General features: G+C 40.9%; 1 protein-coding gene across 1 annotated transcript in view; it reads right to left on the reverse strand.

Moving 5' to 3' along the window:
- Positions 1–24,041, reverse strand: part of GLP1R (glucagon like peptide 1 receptor) — an 85,793-nt gene that overhangs the window by 25,365 nt on the left and 36,387 nt on the right. Inside the window, exons 4-6 of the mRNA XM_050316244.1 lie at positions 6,524–6,633; positions 3,755–3,861; positions 191–344 (exon numbers count right to left, since the gene is read on the reverse strand). Of these exons, the coding sequence (XP_050172201.1) occupies positions 191–344; positions 3,755–3,861; positions 6,524–6,633 (371 nt within the window). The remainder of the gene's footprint in view (positions 1–190; positions 345–3,754; positions 3,862–6,523; positions 6,634–24,041) is intronic.

Genomic DNA, 24,041 nt, shown 5'->3' on the forward strand with positions numbered 1-24,041 from the left:
TACATATACATATATATATATATATATATACACACATAAAGCAATTTCTTCATGTTTCCTCTGTCCAAACTTCCCACAGGTAGAGAAACATGCCACACCATCAACTAATGAATTAAATTATCTGCTCTCATGCAGACACACACAGTGATGACTTCAATATCCCAAGAACCACCACAGTGTCTGGCCTTACCTGGAAGGCAATAAGTCCTTCCCACTGGTGCTCTTGTGTGGCTGTGCTGTACATCCACTTCACTACTGAATCTTTAATGAAAACAGATATAGCCCGGAGGATGAAAGAGGTGAAGAGGTTCAGGTGAATGTAATTCCTCGTGCAATGCAGATGTCTGTAAAAAAACCAAACTAGTCGTGATCCACTACCTATGTAAAAGCTGCAATATCACACATAGGACTGAAGGAAGGAATAACAAGCCCTGTAGGGAATCAGAAGGTACCAGAGGAAATCCCATAACTTGAGAATCACTGTAGGGATTTCAAACTGTCTTTGGGAAGAAATCACTAGCAAGGAAAAGACATTCAAAACTTCAGGCCTAAGACTGAATATTTGGGGAAAGAAAGGAGACCAGTGTGTTAAGGAAAAAAAATTTAAAAGATTAAAAAGTGCAACAATTAAGTCATTTTCAGAAGACATATCTGAAAGGACTAAAAAAGTCAAGTTTCACATAATGCTGAAGCTAATTGCTTCAAATTGACCCCAATGTCACTGCACAGGTTTACTTTGGCAAAGCTCAGGAACTGGTGCAGTGCAGCTTCTGGCTGTGCTCAAACCCACAATGAAAAAACATCCACCTGTAAATTACCACTTTGACAACAAGAGAAAATCTGCATTCAAATTGCCTCCTGGGGGAATTGTAAATATTCTCGGTAGAAGTAAAAGGAACAGACTTTTCACCTCTGCATTCAGAATGGAAAACAAACAAACAAACGAACAAAAAAAAAAAAACCAAAGAAAAAAATTCTTCTGAATTTCAGTAGCCAGCTGCAAAGACAATAAAACTGCTACTTGTCAAAAAAGAGCATGTTAAAGGATAGCAAAAGAAACTGCAGTCATGTAAATGGCATCCAACTGCAGAGTGCTGTTTTACCAGCCTTATCCACAAACATTTTTCTTCCAGCTCTGCAAGGGTACAAAATTTGCCTCAAAGGAAGTTATACTGGGTAAAACTCTTTTTAAATGCTAAAAGATAGGGTAAACATATGGTAATTAGCAATTATTCAAGCAAGAGTTTCAGTGAACTTACACTTTAAATGTCTGTTTTTTACAGCTCTATAAATTTTGGTAGAAAAATTGACTAGGTCTGAAAGTTAGAGGCTTGTGCATTGAAGAAGAATAATTTTTTTTTCGTAGTTCTAATGGAATTTTTTAATCACTTTTAAGTCACACCTTATTTCAAAACTTACCTATTATTAATATTTATTTTCCTTTAACTCAAAATTCATTTGTTGCTACCCTTCAGAACTGCTACACATTTCAATCTGATTGAAAAAATTATGTAAAATAGGCAATTGAAGAAAATAGGTTGCAAATAGTTACTGAGTATTTCTGCTACAGGCAACGCAAGTTATTCAAATTGTTTCAGTCATGAAGTTATGGGCCTAATTCAGCTTACACCACTGAAATTACAGATTTTTCTTCCATTTCTTTTGGAAGATGCAAAATAGGACTCTAAAGAAATAGTTTCTTCTGCTGTATCATCATTAAAGATAATTATGAAGGTTATTTTGTAATCTAAGAACTTAAAAAGGTCCATCAGCATTCAGGTGTCATTGAACTAGATTTAATTTCCCATTTCTTGAGGCTGCACAGCTCCAGGGAGAGGCCACAGGCAGAGATTCCAGTCAGAATAATTTGCATAGGAGTAGGTCTCATGTTATTTCATGAGATCCAGGACCAAATTGTCTCCTGATAGACAATTTAAAGAGGGAAGCACAAAATGGATTGATGGTATAGTTTTAACAAGACTCTTGGCCCTTTTAACATCTCTGGAACCTCATTTCCAGAATAAGAATCACACACTCCTGAACTTCAGGAGAAGTTCCAGTCCCTGCTTCACGGATGAAGGAAAAATTGCTAAAGCATCACCTCATAAAAGTCAGGGCATCAAAATTCCCTCTCTCCTACCAGTCCTTGGTGACAAACTTGCTCTTTGTTCCCTGCCAGAAAACATGCACATCCTTTCTTCCTTCCTTCAAAAAGTGTATGGTTGTGCTCTGTGACCTTTACATTTGGGCTGCTAAGATTACTCAAAAAGTGTCATTGATAGGTGAAATGAGGAGAAAACACTCATCCTGGGAGACATTTGGAGACTTGAAGACCATCTGGTGTTTTGTCAGATGGGTCCCAAAGTTGCACAGGTAGAAACGTACAATTCATAATTATCACATGGCATTCACAGAGGTGAGCGTGTCTCTGCATTTCTGCAGTCACTTTAAAACTTCTTTGAGATTGCTTGCCTACGCTTCTCCACTGCAAGAAGGATGGATAACACAGTGCTAAAAGGTATGGTACAATATTAGAAGGCTTGCATCATTTCAGTTTTGGAAATTAGAAGTTAAAAGGCATGAGTGACCTTTTTAAATACATAAGGGATATAAACACATAGGAGGGAGGAAAGGAAAGGGAATGCCTTCCTAAAAGTAGAGTGCAGACACCACAGCAAATGATCAATAACTGGAAATGGTAATTCTTTAGTCAGAAAAGAAAGTTTCTTAAGGATCAGAGCACTGAAGGTTCCTGACCTGATTTCAAATAAGAGTAGCAGGAGATGGAAAACTCTAGTTTTTTTAGGAGAGGCAGCCTCATCAGCACATAAGACAGGACCTGGCTATGTACAGCAGCAAGGAGCAGGGTTTTGTGGCAGAGGGACTTCATTCCCACAACAGAGCAGGATAACATCTTTGTGTTTTCTAAATATCAGTCTCCTATGCTCAGCCACAGGACAGTCTGGCTGGAATCAAGACATCTCTTGCATTTACAGAGGAAAAAAAGAGATCTGTCTTGGAGTCCAAAGTTGTGTTTTGGTTTGTTTGGATTTTTTTAACCAAATATACACAGTGTATCATTGGCATGTGCAACCAAGAGTCTCTCAATGCACTCCTTGGAATTTGTAGGTGCAAACCTGGATGAACTCATCCATATGGCCAGGTGACAGCAATTTATTTTACATAAACTTTTCAAGTTTCAAAATTAGGCTCTCTTTTACATTGCAAAAGAAGTAAGAACTTCTAAAAGTTCTCCAAAAAGACAAATTGTTTGAAAAATCCCTGTCTGCACACCTTGCACGTGAGGGCTGGGAAGTCGGCCAGACTGAGATTTATGCTCTGTGTAACTCCAAGCAAGGCAAGATGAAAATTTCTGTCCTAAATATCTTTGCCCATCTCAGACTTGTGCCTCATCTGCAAGGTGACACCATGAAGGAATGCTGGCATCTCTCTTTTTACCACCTCTTCCAGTGGAAATTTCATTGAAATAAAAATTGTCACAACAAAATATTCCAATTGACAGAAAGTATCTGTTCCACATATTCATACAGGAAACTGCAAAAATTTGGCAATTTTACTTGCATTTTGAGAAGAAATTATTTTAGAAAGGAACACAGAAGTGACAAAAGATAGAGAAATGATGAGGTGATGGAAGGAAAGAAAAAATAATCCAAAGTTTCTGTCAATGTCTGACACATTCATACAGAAAAACATAGAACCTTTACTCCACTCTCTTCAGAGCTTTGCCAGTTACCTGAATCCAAGAAGAATGGCAGTTGCTATTACAAGGGCAGAGAAGGAAAGAGCATATCCAATGGTGTATATGATGGACAAATTCAGGAGCTGTTCTTCTGGTGCATCCTGAGAGCATATAAAGGAGAAAAGAAAAACAAGAAAGGGGAGGGGGAAAAGACAGAGCTCATGGTCTTCAGTTCTTTTCTCCCAGCTGCTTTCTAACTTTTCTTAATGATAACCAGAAATCATTCTCCTACTTGTAAGTTTAAATGCACATATCAAATCAGTCTTCCACTCTCCATACGCTCTAAAGAAATAAAAATTTAATCTTAATTCCTCAGCTGCTCCCAGGTGTTCAGTCAAACAGTAGGGTTTTGCAGCTAGGCTAGAAAAATAGATAATGTGACATTATTTCATAATAAAGTTGGAGAGGCATGAATTACCACACAAGCAAGTCTTAAAATACTGGGTAAGAAGCACACACACAACTCAGTCCTGCAGTAAAAATGGCAAAGTTGATCTTTTCAGACTTGAACACTTCAAGCAAGTGTCCTTACTGTGGTAACGAGCGGGGTATTTTGGCTACATCAGTATTCAGAAATAAAACAAGACAGATCCCATTTGTTGATGTTGAGGCAAAGCATGACTTGCATTCATGCAACTAAACTTTTCTTCTGCCCCCAGTCAGTCTCTCTTCTGCCTCAACTATGCAACCTCCTGGTAACAAACAAAATGCTCAACAGCATTTCATGACCTCAGTGTCACAGCACTGCTTGGGAGGGAGCGACCTGGTGTGGACCAGAGCAGTGGGGATTCTTGTACCACCTGCAGTCCTGAGCAGGGGCTCTCTTCAGATTCACTGCTGAAGACATGGTAACTGAGAGCCTTGTTTGAAAATTCTGGCCAAAATCCTTACAGAGAAGAGAAGTACTTGAAAAGGTACAGGCAGGTCTGAATTATAACAGAGGCTTATTGCTCAGCCTCTGAGGCACATTCATATGCACTGTTCTGGTTCATTTCTACACGTGCATCTGTGTCTAAAAAGACTCAGGCATTTTACTTCCCTTCTTCAAGCTGCTAATTCTGCAATTGACTCATGAGATCTGTGCTGTACAAAGGAATTCATTCCTTGTACTTCAGAAATTAAATATAGTTATTCAGATGTACTTTGCACAGTCAGAAGGATTTAAGGTGAACAGGCTGTTCCTCGGGGATTTGCTAGGTTAATGTTTTAAAGGGAATGATATGAGAGCTAGTTTTACAAATAGAAAAAAATCTCTTCAGTATCAAAGCTTAGGCAAAATACCGAAACCCAACAGTTTAAAACATCTACACAGATCAAAATTACATTGCACACATAGAGTAAACAATGTTATTTTATAACGATTCACTCACATCCCCTTTAGAATTTGTTTTAGTAACAGTTGTAACATAACACATGGCAAACTTATAAAAAACAAGCTCTTGTTCTCGTGTGCCAGATGCATAAAACAAAGTAAGCTATTAGGGGGCTCTATATACATTAGCTGGGAAACCAAATATGGCTGTTCACATTTCAGGGAGTGACACCATGCACCCAGGGTTTCAGAATCCAGATCAGTTCATGGATATCTGGGAGCAGGGGCCAAATGACTAAATGTTACCACTAGGTATCTCGCTCCTTGGCATGTCCCAACACAGCTCTAGAAGAAACCATAATGGCAAACAAGGAAAAGTCAACTGACTAAGCTTACAAATTGCTTTATGAAAATGTGCTCTGCTGGGATTCCCCAGAAAATGAAAGGGGCAAGGAATAAGGCTGCAAATTAAAGGAAAAGGTTAATTTTTACATATTTGGAGAACAGAAACTCTCTCTTTTCCCATCTCCTCCTACTCTGTGGCCATTATTCCCTCTGAAAAATGAGGCACTGAGCAATGGGAACTACAGAGGGCAGAGATCTTACAGCACTTGGAACTTTCATGAACTTGAACTGTTTTGACTAGATAATGTACTAGTGCCCAGTACCCTGGGATAGAGAGAGTGCACTCAGTTTCTGTGAGGAAAAGCATCGCCCTTGGAGGTTCACAGCAGTAGTGGTATCACGTGTCATGGGAACGCACACAGCGTGCTAGCTGACGCCAGTGGCTGTCAAAAATCCTCTGGAAATCCCTATGCTCTCCTTCATTTGGTGCCAGGTGTCTCGGCTCCCTGCAGAGTATAAAGCACTAGGGCAAGAAAATAACACTGACAAGCCTAATTCCATTGCCCACAGAAAATTAAGGTAAAAAGACAAAAAAAACCCCCAAAAAACCCACACCATGAAAAAAACCCCAAACCACAAAAAAAAAAAAAAAAAAAGGCAGGGACTGCCCCCTGCCCAAAGGTCAAAAGTAAATATTCTTCAGTTCAGTTCATCTTAATCACCTTAATAGCTGCTAACAAGACAGAGAGAGCAAGTGATCACTATTACAATGACGTGACAATGGGGAAAAAAGGCAAAGGAATAACATTAGGTCATTCCTGCACATGGAATGGGCTGCAGTTGAGCCCTGGCACTGCACCACAGCTGGGATGATCTGATTCACTTCTCTTGGCTCTCTCATGTACACTTAAACCTACTCCAGTCTACCCTCCATGTTGCCTTTGTTGAAGGGGAGAGACCTGACACCTCTTACCATCAGGCTCACTGAAGTAAGAGAGGAAAGATTACTTTGACAGGACAAAACCGCATGGGCACCAATGTCTATTATTCTCCTCTCTTCTGCTTTGTCCTAAACAACAGCCTCAAGAGGGGTGAAAAACTCTTACCTGGTCAGAGGACTCACACTCAGACAGGTTCCTCCAGGGCAGGGTCGAATTCTCCTTCAGCAGCCATGTCCCCTCCAAGGTGCAGAACCGGTACACCTGCCCATGCAGCACTGCCAGGACAGAACCAGCCACAGGGTTAACAGGAGGAGAGCCTGCTTGATTGAGGGGCAAGGCACACACAACACTCTGAGACTCCATAAAACCCTCCTTCCTCACCCATCACACTCCTGGATGGAGGGGGAAGATGCAGCATGGCAGGGGTTGAGCTTCACCCACTCCCTGCCTGCAGCTGACACTCTGCTAATCATCCTTGGAGAGGCCTGGAAGGACATGAGGCTGCCAAGGGATGGGACGTGCTCTAGGACAACTAATGACCATTCTGCAACAACAATAGCCTGATATAGTTGTCACTATTTTTTGTATGATTTTTACAACATGCATAATTTCCAGCTCACTGAAATGTTAGATTTTGAGATGCACAGATTCTGGGAAAGTTAAGCCTCAACTACAGAATCCATATGGAAAAGAAGGTGCACAAAGACTAAATGTGCTTTTTCTTTTCTGAAAGCATACAGACTCAAAGAAACCCCAGAAGAGATATGCTAACACAGGCTTTCCAACATGTAAATGCTTATACAGACATCTGTGCTACAAAATGAAGCCATAAATCTTTGCCTATACTACTCATGTACTCTTTTTACTCCTTCTGTCTACATGTTTGAATAACAAAATCAGCAATAAATTAAACACCTTTCTGAGGCAGTTAGTTGCTTGATCTCGTAAAAGCAGGTATGTTGAAATGGCTAATAATAGAACTATGTCAGATTGAAGCACCAAAATAAAAGTGCAAAGGAAAAGGAGCACTCAGCCACAGTGTATGAAAACAAAGCCTCTCTCTAGTGTCTGAAGAATTGGGGAAGTCTAACAACTTTTACAGCTGTATGCATAAGCAATCTAGGGTTGTCCTTATAGTACAGCTGCTTTGCAAAGACACTTTCTTACTAATCACATTTCTGACCCAATAAACAGACCTATTCTGTATTACAAAGCTACCCCTCAAGAAGCTGGGTCAATCCCTCAACCAGGGTTAGCATCTACCCAGGCAACAGGAGAATTCAGTTCTACAAGGGCTTCCAAAGTGCTTCTTAATTACAGCTTTTGCTCAAACCCATCCTTGCCTGCTGCAACCTCATCCTGTTTGTCAACTCCCTCATTACTGCAAACTAGAACTTGAACTTGGCATTTCCGTTCAATAGGGCAATTTTAAAACTTATTTAAAATTATAACAATCCAGTAGTCTCTTTGCATATTAGTTGGCAACTGGTAATCTGTTTGATAATTGTCAGCAGCAGACTTGTATTAGGAACTCTGAGTGAACAGTGATGCTTGAAAAAGCAATATAGACATTAATATTCTAATAAGCCATTTTTAATGAGTATGCTAAATGGTGACTGATAATGGTTCTGGCAGGCATAGCCTATTTGCTTTTGTTATTAGTATACAGAATATACCAGCAAGAAATAACATAAAGATGATAAAAAATTAGTTATGCTTGATGGAGTTTTTTTCTTAATATTAAGGATATCTGTTTGTGTATGTTTATACAAAACCAGAACGAAATATTTGTAAGCACCTGCAACATGTACACTGACAGAAACTAACTGCTATGAACATTTTTCAGCTGCTTTCATTATCTACTGCCAATGCCAACCACTTCCTTAGACTAGGATCTTGCTACAATGTTGCTCACAGGTAATGAAAAAAGCTTCTTTAGGTACATCAAAAATAAAAGAAAGACAAGGAAAATTTGGGTCTTCTCAGGAAGGATAGGGGAGACCTGGCAACCCAGGACATGGAGAAGGCTGTGAGGTATTTAACAAATTTTTTGCCAGAGTCTTCACCAGCAAGTGTTCCAGCCACATCCTCCCCTCAGTCTCCTCTTCTCCAGGGTCAACAGACCAAGTGACACACTCCTCACACAGCTTCCCCTCCAGGTCCTTCACCATCTTCACTGCCCTCCTTTGGACACAGTTTAATATCTTTCTTATATTGTGGTGCCCAAAACTGCCACAATATTCAAGATGAGGCCACCCCAGTGCAGAGCAAGGTGGGACAATCCCCTCCCTTGACCAGCTGGTGATGCTTTGCCTGATGCCCCCCAGGACACGGTTGGCCCTCCTGGCTGCCAGGGCACTGCTGACTCATATTCAGTTTGCCATTGACCACGACCCTCAGGTTCCTTTCCATGGCACTGCTTTCCAGCCTCTCATTCCCCAGTCTGCCTGTACATCCAGGGTTGCCCCATCCCAGGTACAGAATCCAGCACTTTCCCTTGTTGAACTTCATATGGTTGGTGATTGCCCAGCCCTCTGATTTGTTGAGGTCTCGCTGCAGGACCTCCCTGCAGGGAAGTCAACAGCTCCCACAGTTTTGTATCATCTGCAGACTTGTTTAGTGTCCCTTCCAGTCCTGTGTCCAAGTCATTTATGAAGATGCTGAAGATCACAGGGCCTAAGATGGAGCCCTGTGGAACCCCACTAGTGACAGGTCACCAGTCTGATGTTCCCCCACTCCCTCTGTGCTCACCCACCACAAATGTGTTTATCCAGCTGTGTGATGGACATTTTGTCCAGAAGGATCCTGTGAGAGACAGTATCAAGAGCTTTACTGAAATCTAAAAAGATTACATCAACTGGCTTCCCTAGATCAGCTAGGTGGGTTACCTTGTCACGAATGAAAATCGGCTTTGATAAGTAGGATTTTTCTCTCATGAAGCCGTGCTGGCTGTGACCAATAACTGTTGTCTTTTGGATGTTTTTCAATACTTTTCAGAATAATCTTCTATTTAACTATACCAGGCACTAAAGTGAGACTGACAGGCCTGTAGTTTGCAAGGTCCTCCATCTTGCCCTTCTCAAAAATTGAGACAACATTTGCTAGATTCCAGTCAGCTGGGATCTCTCTGGAATCCCAAGACCTCTCAAAAATCATTGAGAGAGGTTGTGTGATGACATCAGCAGCTCTTTGAGGATTCTTGGACGAATCCCATCACGGCCCACAGATTTGTAGGGATCCACCTGGAGCAGCAGATCCTGCAAAATTTCAGGGTCAACAGGGAGGTGATCATTTTCACAGTCATGGTCCTCCAGCTCAGGGCACTGAGACCCTCTTGGTCCATAATCCTTATTGAAGACAGAGGCAAAGAAAGCATTAAACATCTCTGCCTTATCTCTGTCCCTGTTTGTGAGGTGACCATCCTCATCGTGTAACGGGTTGATGATATTTCTATTCTGCCTATTGCCATTTATGTATTTGAAAAAAATCTTCTTATTGTTCTCCTTCAATGTGCCCTGAGCTGGAGGACCAAAGAGCACACATATTGAAGGAACCTCATTTCCTTCAGCTTTCGCATGATGCCATTGCTAAAAAAAAATTTAGTTATTAATACACACAGAGGCAAACTAACAATGACATGCTTGGAGGTGGCCTGTGAGCCAAGACAGAAGGAAGGCACGCACACAGCTTCCTCTGCAACTACTGAGCAATTTCAGCTTCTTGCTTGCAGGTAGTTTAGTCAGAGGTGATTCACATTTGTCCATGCCTGAATCCTGCAGAGTGACTCAGGCCCTCTTACCTTTAACACAGTGAAAATACCAAACAGACAGCAATCAGCTTCAGTTCTAGTAGATCAACGTAATGAACAAACTTTTCTGAAGGTTTGAGTGGTTCCTGCCTCCTTGCTATCCTGCAATACCTTTTTCCTGTCTTGTAATGTTTTTTGTTACCATAAAGTCAATGTTTCCAATCATTCTATTGCATTCTAGAATTGGCTATCATCCTCTGCAAACAAACAAATAAATCTACAGCTGGTGCACAGGGAATCTGATTTTATTTAACCTTTAAGTTAAATGCACTCACAAACTTGCACAACCTTTGGAACAGCACCTTAATGAGACCAGTTTATTTGAACAGTGTCAATCACACACCTCATTAGAATTATATGTTAAAACATGGACTGATGCCCAAAACTCAGACTCTGTAAGCTGATAAAAGATAGAGTTAGCACTCATGTTAATAATATCAATCTAGTGGAGCTGTAAATCAAATCAAATCTTATAAGTAGTTGAATACTTTTACTTATAGAGAACATAGAGAAGAGGCTCACAAACATTTATTTATTAGTCTCCTTTTGCTAGAAATAAAACCAAACTGAGTGACTTCTCTGTTTAAAACAGCCAACCTGATCTGCATTTAACAACATCAGGATGTCAAGGTCAGTGTGAGATTACTCACCCAACTGTCCCTGAGGATGAACTGGAACATTATTCACTGTAAAAATAAATTACAGCATGTCCTAGCCAATCAATTCTATTAAGGCAGAGAGATGAGAGAATGAGAAGAACAAGAGACTGCGGTTTTGTCTGTCTACTCTGTGTCAAGTATTATAGACCTCTCCTCTGTTAATACCCATTCTCTATTTCTAGCAGGGGAATTGTTTTGGAAAAGGTAACAATTTTCTCCATAAAACAAGGACCTCTGCAGTATGAGAGCATCACGACGGTCTTCAAAGCAGACTGGTTTGTTCCTGAAATAAGCAACCTGCCCTTTGATGGGGACAACAATTTATCAGAATTTAGGAGGTTGTGTCCCCATCAGCAGCCTTTGTTCAGCTATCACTTGGTGTGACTTGGGCAAAGCTCTCCTGAAAGGAATGACTCTTGGCTGTAAAAGCTGCTGCTAAGTGTCACTCAGTCCCAACCCTGGTGCTGCTTGCTGCAAAGACATCCTAAACCCAGGACTCATGCAGCTGAAAACACAACAGCAGGGAGCAGCCTGATCCTGAAGCTTCCAGGAAGCCAGAGGAGCCCCAGCTCGCAGTACTGTCCATGAATCACATTTATCAAAATGCTCCTTTGTGCTGGGCTCACTGCCCACCTGAACATCAGAAATTATATTACCTCAACAGGCAGTTTAACTACAGGTACTTAATTTAGTATCCCTTCCCACTATTTCTCTTCCCTCATAGTGTATTAGTCATTTCAACTCCTTTGCTTTAGTAATGACAAGAAAAAAGCCTCTGCTTGCTTAGCTGGATCTTCCCTGGAACTACGTAAAGGTATCTGTTAGGTCTGTGTAAGTTCATGTCTGTCTCTTGGTAGGAATGTGGAGGGTTGTTTTTGTTTTGTTTTGTTTTGTTTTCCTCTTGTCACTCCTCTTTGCAGTACTATTGTTTTTTATTGGAAGAGGTTGGAGAGATTCTTGGCTCTTTCAAGCTAGGCCCTAGTGATGGTGATTTTTGAATTTCTTTCCCCACCTCTTACCCAAACCATATAACCTTACTTATAATTATTCCCTTTCTGTGGCAGGAACTTGCAGTGACCATCTGACATGAGCTTGTGCAGACCTACCAAATACCTTTACATGGAGCAAGGGAAGATCTAATTAATCACAGGCCATGCAACAGGCTGCACATCCCACCCTGTATGCAGTGGAAATCCTCAGTGCCTGAATCCTGTGCTGTGCTACCAAAAGCATGAAGTTGGAGTCTCTGCAGATGGAGACAATGCTGATTGGCATCACCCAAGGGATAAGGCCTGCATATAAATACTTATTTAAAAGTATTCCTTTTGAAAGTACATTAACACAATGACACTGTAGATTCAAGAATTAGGAAGTTTTAAGCTAAAGCTACTTATATGGATTTTAGTTCCTTCCAATAATACTGTTTCTACATACACAGTCATACATTTTTTCCCAGCAGAATCCACTGTTTTATTCAGGACACAGAATAGAGGAAGATAATTTCATGTGAAATTATTCATCCTTACTACTGTGAAATGTCAAATCAAATTTAAGCAGAGTGAATCAAGTCCACATCAAATACAGCTTTTCTTATTTTGTATGGTCGATTCGAAGACCACCAACAATTCAGCTCCCCAATGAACACTAAGGGCTATTATCATGTATGTGTACAGAGATGACCCAAAAAAATAAAGAGCATATTTTAGTCACATTAAAAAAGTCAGATTTATGCAATAAAGAAAATTAATGCAGCCCCAAAATTTGTTCTGCATGGGCATATTCAGTTCACCATTGCAGAGATCACCCTTGTCAGCTCTGCAATATCTTGCTTTACTCAAAATAAACTTCCTCAGCTAATGAGGTAATGATCCTGCAGAGAAGAGCCCCCTTTACTACACATCTCACATGTAAACCCATTCTTCATAGCGAAGGAACAAGATCTGTGAAAAAAAATATACACAGACTACAGCTTCATCATTAAAAACTACTCACATAATGGTGGCTAACACAGGTTGTGTAAGCAAACAAAACTATGCCAAATCAGAAAGCATTCATTAAGTTCCAAAGTAATACATTATTGGGTAGGAGTTGATATCTCACAAAAACTAAAACAGCTTTCTGAAAAACAATATTGTTTTTAAACACATAGCATTACCCTAAAAGGAGTTATACCCTCCAAGCATTTAATTAGAGTAACTTGTATTAAGAAGAGGCTGTATTACCTAGACTAGACCACACTGACACCTAATAATTTTTTGAAATACACTTAAAATTTCACAAAAATGCATACATGTATGTGTGCATCAATTGTTAATAAAGAGCGAACTTTTATGAACTATAAAAGATATATGTAATAAAAGGAGGCAGTTTATGAAAAACATGTATTTATGATAATGGCACAGATTTCTCAAGTTTTGGCAATGTACCAAAAAGCACCATTAAAAATTTTGTTCAGAATAAATATAATAAATCTATTGCAACAACAGACATGATTTGTAAGTTAATGCAAAATAAACTTGGAAAAACAGTGCTAAGTGGTTTTGTGTTTCAAAGTTCTTGGATCAGTTAATGTAATTAATAGAAGCCATCTCATTAGGGATATTACAATGAAGAAAAAAAATTACGCAATAAAAAGTTTACTTAAAAGGATGCAAGAGACGCAACTAATGCTTGCTGAGCTAAAGCTAGGAAAAACAACTTTGAGAAAAACCAACAGACAACTAGTATGTTAAACATGCATAGCTATGAGGGAGAGGGAAGTAAACATGCAAGTAAACACCAGTTGGTTGATGGTGCTTCTGTGCAAAAGAAGCAGCTCCAGAACATGAAGGCTAAAACCAATGCCAGGTGCTGCAAAAAACCAGCCAATCTTTGGCAACACGGAAATTAGTGGTATTTAGTTATCCTCAGAAACAATGGCATACAGAACTAATGATTCAATAATCCTAAATTTATCCTGTCTCACAGAACAGTTACAAAGACAGTCCAAAAAATCCTAAAGAATGCGATCCTTTCAGCACTGACCCCTGCAAAACACATCATAAAAAGGAATTCAAACCATAAAACTTCATTTAGAGCTGACTATAATTCCACAAGTATTATCCATTACCTACAGAAAGTAAAGAATGTGGATACTTCAAAGCAGAACAAATACAATGAAGCATCTCATGCATTTCAAAGACTGAAGAGAGACATTTTTATTGAACAAGCTGTGCACTCTGGCACTGGTTAAAAGCTTATTACCTCTCTATACATGAGCTAAAGCATCTGAAGCTGTAAAGAGAAATTGTATCAACTGGTAAAGGAGTTCCTCAAACATCACTCTTACACTCTCTGTAGACCTTGTGTTACACATAGAAGCTGCATCCTCACAGAATCATAGAATGTTAAAGGGTTGGAATGGATCTTAAAGATCACCTAGTTCCAACCCCTCCTGGCATGGGCAAGGACACCTCCCACTAGACCAGGTTTCTCAAGGTCTTTTTCAACCTGGCTTTGAACACTGCCACGGTTGGGGCATCCACAACACCCCTGGGCAACCTGTTCCAGTGTCTAAACACTCTCCCAGTAAAGAATTTCCTCCTAATATCTAACCTAAATTTCCCCTCTTTCAATTTGTACCTGTTATTCTTTGTTCTGTCCCTACAGTTCCTGATGAAGAGCCCCTCTCTGGCTTCCCTGTAGACCCCCTTCAGATACTGGAAGGTTACAATAAGGTCTCCTTCTCTTCTCCAGGTTGAATAGCCAGAACTTTCTCAGCCTCTCTTAGTAAGGCAGGTGCTTCAGTCCTCTCATCAAAATCATGGCACTCCTCTGGACTTGCTCCAACCGTTCCATGTTCTTCTGATGTTGGAGGCACCAGAGCTGTATGCAGTTCACCAGGTGAGATCTTACCAAGAGCAGAGTAGAAGGGGAGAATCACTTGCTTCGACCTGCTGGGCAGGCTCCTTTTGGTGCAGCCCGGGACACGGTTGGCTTTCTGGGCTGTGAATGCACATTGCCAGCTCATGTTGAATTTTTCATCAACCATCGACTCAAGTCTTGCTCTGCAGGGCTCCTCTCATTCACATCTCTCCCCTGTAGTTAGTATTATGCAATAAAACCCCAAACCCAACCAGCTCAAGTATAAAAATACAGTTCTTGCTTCTACCACTCAGGATACTGCCCTGGGCCACATCAAAATATGCCCATGCTTTGCCAATGGATTTCTTTGCTATACAACAAGGGAAAACTGATAATTGAATTTCAAGCTCTATTACATTTCTCTTCCTTCCTGTCCTTAACTGTTCCTCTTTTCTCTGCCTCTTTTGCCCCACTCCTTCCAACTACTGTCACACCATTCTTCTCTCCCTTGCTTGCATTCAACTTCCCAGTTCTCCAGCTTAATTTTCTCCAGCCCTTTCTGATGCTGCAATGCTTACTTCTATGCTGTATTACAATGTATGAAAGTATTACACACTTTGCTATTTCTCTCCCAGCTCCTACTCAGGCTTGCCATTCTACAAAAACACTGTAATTATATTGCAACTTCACTCTGGCCTCTCACATCTCCTTTCTCACCAGTCCGTTCCTCAGCCTTCCTCATTGCACCCCAGCAGCATCTCCTCCTCCAGCCAAGCAGTGAGGTGGGATGGAGTCAATTAAAAGCTTCTGCTCTCAGATCTGGAGTCCACTGCAGCTGACAAGAGCACACGAAGTCCCACTCAGCCCATGATGCGCCAAAAGCACATCTGGCCCCAACAGGCACACAATATTTAAAGAGAAAGGAACACTGCTCCACGCTGATGTAGCCTCTGGAGACAGTAGGTACAAACAAACTCTAGGAAGTCTAGGGGGCACACCTAAGGAATTCATCCCCATGAGCAGCAGGAGTCATATCACCAATACCACAGGAGCCATATTACTCTTCCTCATCCACATGCTAAAATACAGAATAAGGTTTTGAAAAATAATGTTCTTGAAAAACATCAGCCTTAAAACAGTTTTATTTTATTTGATCTCATCAAGCAGAGTTCTACAAACCTGTAAGCTACTAATAATGAAGAAAGCACCAAGTCATTTTTATTATGAAAAACACCATCTTTTCTGTCATTAGCAACTGGAGGCCACTAAAGCTGCAGGTATGTCTGGATTTACCTGTCCTTTACAAAGTCAACCTATACACTAACCTTACTGATTCTTACCCTCCAACCCCTAGTTGGGACCTACCCAACCCAAAATTGGGATCTTTTACACAATTTTATTGGTAATGCTCCCCAAGTTCTCCACTCATTTTTGTTTCCACTCAATTTTCATTGCTTGAAAGGTACTTGGATGGACATAAAATCCTTTTGACTTAAACTTTTCTTTTCCTGCCAAGGCACAATCCTTTCCTTGAATATCCACTGCCAGTGCTACCTCACATTTTTAAAAGATTAGAGGCCCACTATCATTCATCAGCCACACCAACACATTTTCCACATTTTGCCCATGCTTTCATTCTGTTTAAAGGAAACTGTTGGTGCCTTGTTTCATTAAGCTCCAGGACAATTATCAGGCAGGTTTTGCGTGTGAAAGCCAGTTTTTTGCCTTCAGAGGAAATATGCTGATGAACACTTGATCCTTTTCTTGCCTAACTCATTTCTGCTCATTCCAATTGTCAAAAAGTAAATTAGAACCAGAAGGGTCAGATGACTCTGCCCAGGCACCAACCATCATTATTATTGTCATCAAACCAGTCATGTACCCAGCTTCTCTCAAACATATTGCCCAGAAAAACTTTGTTCTTATTCAAAGTAAATACAAAGTGATGCGTGGGAATCCTGACAGTTAACATTTGGAGCCTGTTTGGGGATGATCAGACACACTTTCAAAATTCATAGCAGGCCTGGGTCTCTCGGGGAAAAACATAGTGTATGACAGAAAACTGTCAAGGCAAAAGTTACCAACAAAATACACAAGTGGGAAAGGACAATACTGCTAAACAAAACCAGGTGCATGATTAGGAAGTGCAATCATTGTATAGGTTAGCGCATTTTCAAGTTAAAGTTGCATTTGTGAAATGGCATAAAAGGGAAGATGTTCTATAATTAGACTACTTACATGCAGAGACCTTTTAAGGCAGTACAGATTTTTTGCATGAATACTCTGTCAAATGAAAATACTATTAAAAATTCAGAGTTAATAACTTCAAGAGTCAAAGACTGTAACATCCTTTTATATATATCTATAAGTAGACTAAGTTGTATCTTCACCATAATTTAACTGAGGGTATTGGGAAAAAGAAATGCCAGGGATTCCTGAAAAGGGGAGGAAGAAGTGAGTTGCAGGCCATATGGCTCTCGTAGCAAGTTGCTCTCCACCTATGCTGCTTGAGGAGCAGGTATTCATATTGTATCCCATCTTTTGGGACTTCGAGGGGAGAGGGGGAGGGGAAAATCGGTACTTTACTAATTAGCAATATTTAAGTAAGCCAGAAAGCTAATAAGCTCCTTTCAGCAAGGCATTTAATTATGTAGCACATACAAGCACTATGTTTATCTAGGCCATTAATTAGTTCCTTGTCCACTGCAATTAAAAACTGCAAGTTCTTAAGTGCAAGTAATGTGACAGAAGGTTTGAGGTCCCTCCATTTAAGAGTATACTGGTACTGCAAACAAATGAAAGCGAGTAGATATTATATACTTCAGTTATGCAGGTGTGTAACGAGAGCACAGATGAAGTCTAAGGTCATTGGTAAGCTCAAACGTGTCTAACTACCTGCTAGACTAGCACGGGCCAGTAACACCTCCTTGCAGCTGGATCTAATGGTGTTCATTTCTCATATCCTATTCATGGTCAGATCAGCTGAGGGAAGCTTCTCAAGCAGTCGCAGGACGAGGCTCAGCTACGTCTCTGCTGAGGTGTGCCTTGACATCCTTGACAGTACCTTTCAAGGAACTACTTTAAACAAAACAAAAACATGACACAGTTATAAGTGAAAAATTGCTGGAAAACATGAAGTCCTGCCAACTGCTCTGAATATCACAGCAAGCTGATATCTTACAGCAAGGCTGTTCAGCATTAATGCTATGTCCAGCAATGCAGAAAACTTAATTCTTCCTAGAAGGCCTCAAGTGACCAGATGAACCTGACATATGAACAACATGAAGCTGCTCCCATCACCCACTCATGCACTTCAATGTCTGCTCACATGCAAAGTCTCCTTCTGTTCCTATAACACATCTGATGTATTTTGATTGCAGCAGAAGAGGCATCAGTAGATAGCTTTTTCACTGTCCCTAAAGTACAGTCACATCTCAGCCCAGCTGAAAGGTCATAAACCACTGCTCTATTGCATGTAGCTCAATGTGAAGTTGACAAGCAATTTATTTAAAAATATATTTCATTTGCTTAAAGAAATGGCATCGCCACATGGCCCAAAATAAATGCATGTTAATAATATCTGTTAATTATTTTAAAAATTATTTCTGCCAACAGTCCCTACCATCTATCCTTAAGATGAACAACATATGTTAGAGTTCTCTGGTGTACTACCAGATGGAGACTGGCAAACAGAGGCAGAGGTGAACTTGAAAGACTAAGATTTTATTATTACTTTAAGCAAACTGAAATTGCCAATTAGCTTGAGACAGCTTATAGTGCAAGGAAGTATAAATTTTGAATTGCTTATGGGTTAGCAAATGCAAAGCAACATCTTTTTCACCGAAAAAAGGTCACACCCCTTTTCAGCATTATGGAGAGCTTTCTGGAAGCTTCAGTTTTATTAACGCAAAGCAGGGAAGAAGTTTAATAAATGTCTAATCATCTTCACCATATCCAATATTTGAAGTGAAATTTATTTTCTTACATGTAAAAAGACAAGCAGGTACTTTAGCTATTCACTCACGTAGGCATCTGCTACCTTGGTTTTAAGACTACCTCAAACTGTGAAACCGGATGATTAAACAAAAAGTGAGAGAGATTAAATCAGACAAGGTCTAACTTGATGCCTTGAACAAAATGTTCCTGCCATGTATATACTTCAAAAATTGTCTGAAAGAAAACTCACACAGATGTCTGCTTCCTCGCCTGTAGGGCTTTCCATAAACCCCTCTAGAAAACAAAATATATTGTTTCCTTTGGTCTGCCTTTCACAGGCAACAGTAGAGTTTCACCACCACAGCATCACTGTCCATAGGACGTCTCACAAGCAAAAGCAAGCATCTCTTTGTTTGTTTGTTTTTGCTGGCACTCTGTCCCCAAACTCACTCCCCCTCTGAGTTTGAACAGTGCCCAAACGCAGGCAACTCAGGGAAATGGAAGAGGAGCAGGAGAGTGCATTTAATCCTGCAACAAAGCAGATGCCCCAGGAGTGCAGCAGGTTGAACATCAACCCTCAATAACCACATTTCACAGAAAGTGGGTGTGGGGAGCACTAAACCACATTTAGGGAAAGGTTACCTGCAGCAGCTTTTCCAGTGGCCCACAGATGGTGGGCCTAGAACACTGGTGGCACCACACTGCTCATGGGACAACATTTGAGCAAGACATACAGATAGATGAAGTCAGTTATATTACTCTCCCAACCCCAAACCACTGCTTACCACCAGCCTTCTCCCCACCATGCTGCCACCTGCCCAGCCTGGAGCACTCTGCTGTGGGGAGGGCACTGTGCTACTGCCCACCCCATCTGCAGTCAATGACAAAATCCCTGCTGAGGCAGAAGTCTGCTTGAAACTTTCTCTTACCTGGGTCAAGGTAGAGCATGCCAGGGACACAAACCACTTGTGGTAGACACAAGTGACAACCACAACAAAGTTCTGTTTCTTTTCTCAGCCCTTCTCCTTGGTGGGCACAACAATCACAGATTAAACTATCTGATCCCAAACAAAATCCATTTCAACACTTTAATTTTGGCTGCTTGTAAAGTGTGTGTGTGGGGGGGGCAGAATAAGATCTGCAATATCGCTGTATATGATGCGATTACAATTGTGTAAGTCTATAATTACAGCTTTTGGGGAGGGGAAGACACCACATGAGAAGGAAAGTATTAGTTTACAAGGTAAACAACAGCCAGGACTAAGCTAGAAACTAATGCTGGGTGGGGACTATGCAGACAATTTCCATCATCTCTGCTGCACCACAAAGTTTGTCTATCTCATAGCTCTAAAGAAATTGCTTTAAAAAAGCATAAAATCCTCATGGTCAAACCGCTAATCTCTGGCACTTTGGAGTTCCAAGGTAATGTCCCACTTTCACCCAAAGCCCCATGCAGCATCACACCTACCTAAAGACACATCAGGTAAAGAAGTTCTGCCACCAAGGGAGCAAAAGGGCAGTGCTGGAAAGAGGATCTCATGTAGACTGCAGCAGGGGGAAGTGAGAAGCAGCTGACCTGGATGTATTCTTGCAACTAAAGGTACTCTGAAGCAGCAGCCTGGTCTCTGATCCCTGCATTACCACAGCCCCACAGGAAGCTTGGTTCATGTTCTCTGACCAGGCAAAATTGTGTGAAGTACAGCTGTGGTACCAAATCTCCACTATTTCATCAGACTGATTGCATCTCCAGTAGCCAGAGGCAGCCACAAGGTTACTATCAGAGATCATCTGATATTACTGCTGGGTTATTCTGCCACCAGAGAGACTTTCAGGTCTTTCATGTCACAGGTTGAAAAGCAATGTTGTTTCCAGGGGTCCCCAGGCTGTCCTTTGCCTGATAATCTGGGAGAACAAAGGAGTAGGTGTCACTATTGCAACATATAACGTAGTAAAGAAAGGATAATGTAGATAATAAAGTGAATTATAGGAGACAAGTGATTGAAGCAAAGGTGAATGAGAACAGAAGTTAATAGTTAAACAAAGAAAAGGATTTCAAACTAGGAGAAAAGTGAATTTAGAGAACATAAGGAATCACAAAGCATTGAAGCTTCATGGACAACATTAGTTAAAGGTATAAAAGCCATCTGGCCCATTACCTGGTACAAGAAACATTCATGATTTAATAAGAGCTTGGCAATTCAGAAGTCCTCCAGTAGCCCATGTATGGTCGTACTGGAAGACTTCATAGTAGTACAGACAAATCGTTAGGTCCTGGACTGAAAAGAATCCAATGCACTCTGGGGGCACAGCTTGTGATTTCATTTACTCTAAACAAACAGACACCAAAACTGCTCAAACTAACTCAGTCACAGCAAGCAGAACAGTCAGGAGGTTGCTTCAAAATTCACTACAGTGCCATAATATATCAGCAATACAGATACAGATTAGCAGTCAAGCCAATTCAGGTGTCAGACACCTCAAAACTATAGACAGGCCCTAAGCTGAGAAAAAAACATTCAAAGATTTTAGAAGATTTTGAGTGGAGATGCCACATCTGTGCTGATGCAAGTCTGCAGCCAGCCTCTGCACAGTTCAGTGCATATAGGAGCAAATGATGTGGCTACTGTTCACATAACTCTTGTCTGAAACTAGTACCTCTGGAAGATTTTTTAATTAAAAAGGATTTAGTGCTATTAAACAATAAAATATCAGAACCCCAGAGGAGGCATAATTGCAAGATGAATTGTGCAGCTCCACAGTTTCCAAATCCACATGGTGTTACTGGCAGCCGGCCCTCAATTATAAGAAGGTAACAAGAAAAAGCACACAGCCGGTGACAGTGAGGCAAGGTGCCCACCATCCCTTAAAGGAATACTGCTCCCCTTGGAGTTTCTGCACTGACTGAACTTTGAGACATCTGCATCCCTAGAACTTGCCATAATCTCACAGGCTACAATGTGGACAGCAAGGTGTGCCAAGCTTATCCGGTGTAGGCTTCACATAGGGGAGCAAAAGCGTCAACTCTGTCAGCCACAAGTAAGTGACGTTTGCCTTCAACAAGCTTTGGCTGTGGTCCAAGATGTGTACTGGCAACTTTGCAGAACAATATTTAACAATATTATTTAACAATAACCTCCCTCCTGCTACTCAGTATCTCCCCATAAAGACCTGCCCACAGTGGGAGTTGCATAAGAACAAATAAAAGCCAAAGAACTGGAGTGAAATAGCTCATATGGGTTTGAAATTTCTGTAGTTTGCAATTTCAAAGATTTATAAGCAGGTCAAAAAAAGCTTTGCTTTGATTATGGGGGTTTTTGTGGGGTAAGGAAGCAAAGCATGGCCTAAGTCAAGCATGTGTGCGTTCTGATAGTCCAGACATCTCACTTTGTATTTTCAAAGCATTTCAAAAACAATACTTGAAAACCCAAGAAGTCTTCACAAAGAGAAAATTCAAGAATTTCACTACAGAGCCCTGATCAGAACACTCTGTTTAACCAAAATTAGATTCCCTTCCACCTTCCATTTGCCCCAATGACACTGCTTCTCACTGTCCCAAAAGGCTTCCTCACTACAGGCACAAAGATGTTTTATGTGGCACTCAAGGGACACAGGTGACTTTATGAACTCTATATTTTTAGTTGTGAACTCTTATTTCACAACTTCCCCTTAAGAAAATAATATAACCACCAATATACTTGAAGCACGTGTATACTAATACAGCTGCAATCACACCAATCAGGAAACTGATCTGCATGAAAGAAGAAAGACAAGACTCAAAAGGAATGAGGAGAAAAACGCACATTTCAGTTGGGTGAAAATTCCTGATCTAGTTTGCTGCACAACTACAGATGGAAAACAGACAGCAGTGCAGTGCTACTGAAGAAACACGTAATAACCCAACCTTCAGGTCACATCTCAAAAGTGCACCCACATCGAATACCACGTATTTCAGTGCAACCTATGAACCAAAAATTCCTCTAAAAACTCAGGCTCAATTTACTTGTCTGTCACAAGCAGTACAGGGATACATGGTTTCAAGCACAAAATCTGGGTCTAATGTGTTGTGATCTTACTTCTATTCGATTATCACGAACATATTCCCAGCCCTTGGAGTCCATCCTTGCAGACAGCACACCAATACTGAGTCTGGTAGGGATGCTGATACACCTGCTAGGTAACACAACAAAAATAAGTATCAGCCTCAGCATTTCTAAAGAGATCTGACACATGAGTAGGACAGTATTGATTGTCTCTGCTGTACTTTAGAGACTGCCTTAGCAAGCAGCACTTTCAGAAAGGGCAGAAGATGAATGTTGCAATCATAAGGCAAGTGGTCCTGCAAAAAAAAAAAAAAAAACAAACCACCTTGCAAATGCATGCATTGCTTAGCACAGAAGACCTGCAGGCCCATCATCCACATATTTCTCTTGTGAAAGGCTGTTCTTGAGTGTCTGTATATGCACAAGCTTGAACAGGCATACAGCACTGACCACCAGTTTAACTCTCGAGTTTTTCAGTGAACAGATTCCCATCTCGCTGCAGTTGCTCTTGTACCTGGAGACAAATGAGCAATTTGAAGACCCGGAGAAATCATTACTGCTGAACTCTGCCCACAATGCAGGCAGGGATTCAGAAGCTGCCACATTAAATGAGCAAGAAGAAAGTTACACCTCAGCAAGCACCTCTGGGGCAGAAAGCAGAGACAAGAACCCACTAACATCATGCGCAGTTGCACTGGTGACACAGCACACACCTGCTGAGCAGGTAAAAGGTTCTTCACATTTTTAGCTTGCCCCTTAGCTAGGCAACGTGCTGAGCCACATCTGCTGTTGAGATGTGCAGATGGGCAGGCTCAAAACTGACAGCCACTAGGACAAGAGAAGTACACAGAGTAAGAGATGTTAAAGCATCAATCGTGCAAAACCTGTAATTCACCGAGGAACACGCCAGCTTTTCAAACATTTACCATAAAAATTCCTTTCCTCATCTCATAATCTAGCTAACACATAGAGAAATTTGTAACACCTGACAGTAGCTAGTTACCAAGAGTTAATTTTTTTTTATAAGATGATAACAGACAATCACAAAACAGACAACAGAGAGGGACTCTCGAGATTTCCTAATACCCTGCTCAAAGCAGGGTGAACTAGGACAAGTTGTTCACATCCATGTCCAGTCAGGCTATATGCATCTTCTTCAAGGACTGAGACTTCAAAACCTTGGGTCACCTGTCTAAGGCATTTGACCAATCTCACAGTAAAATAATTATCTTAATAGGAAATTTCCTGTATTTCAGTTTGTAAACATACACCTTGATAGATTTTCCCTGAGGCTTCTCCTCTCCAGCCTGAAGAATACCAGCTCCTAAAGTCTCATTTGATTAAGAGATTCCCATCCCTTACTAATCTTCACGATCATTTGCTGGACTTGCTGCAGT

Source organism: Myiozetetes cayanensis, unplaced genomic scaffold (genome assembly GCF_022539395.1).
Source record: "Myiozetetes cayanensis isolate MyiCay16 unplaced genomic scaffold, myiCay2020 scf2-11, whole genome shotgun sequence".
In the NCBI taxonomy this organism is placed as follows: domain Eukaryota; kingdom Metazoa; phylum Chordata; class Aves; order Passeriformes; family Tyrannidae; genus Myiozetetes; species Myiozetetes cayanensis.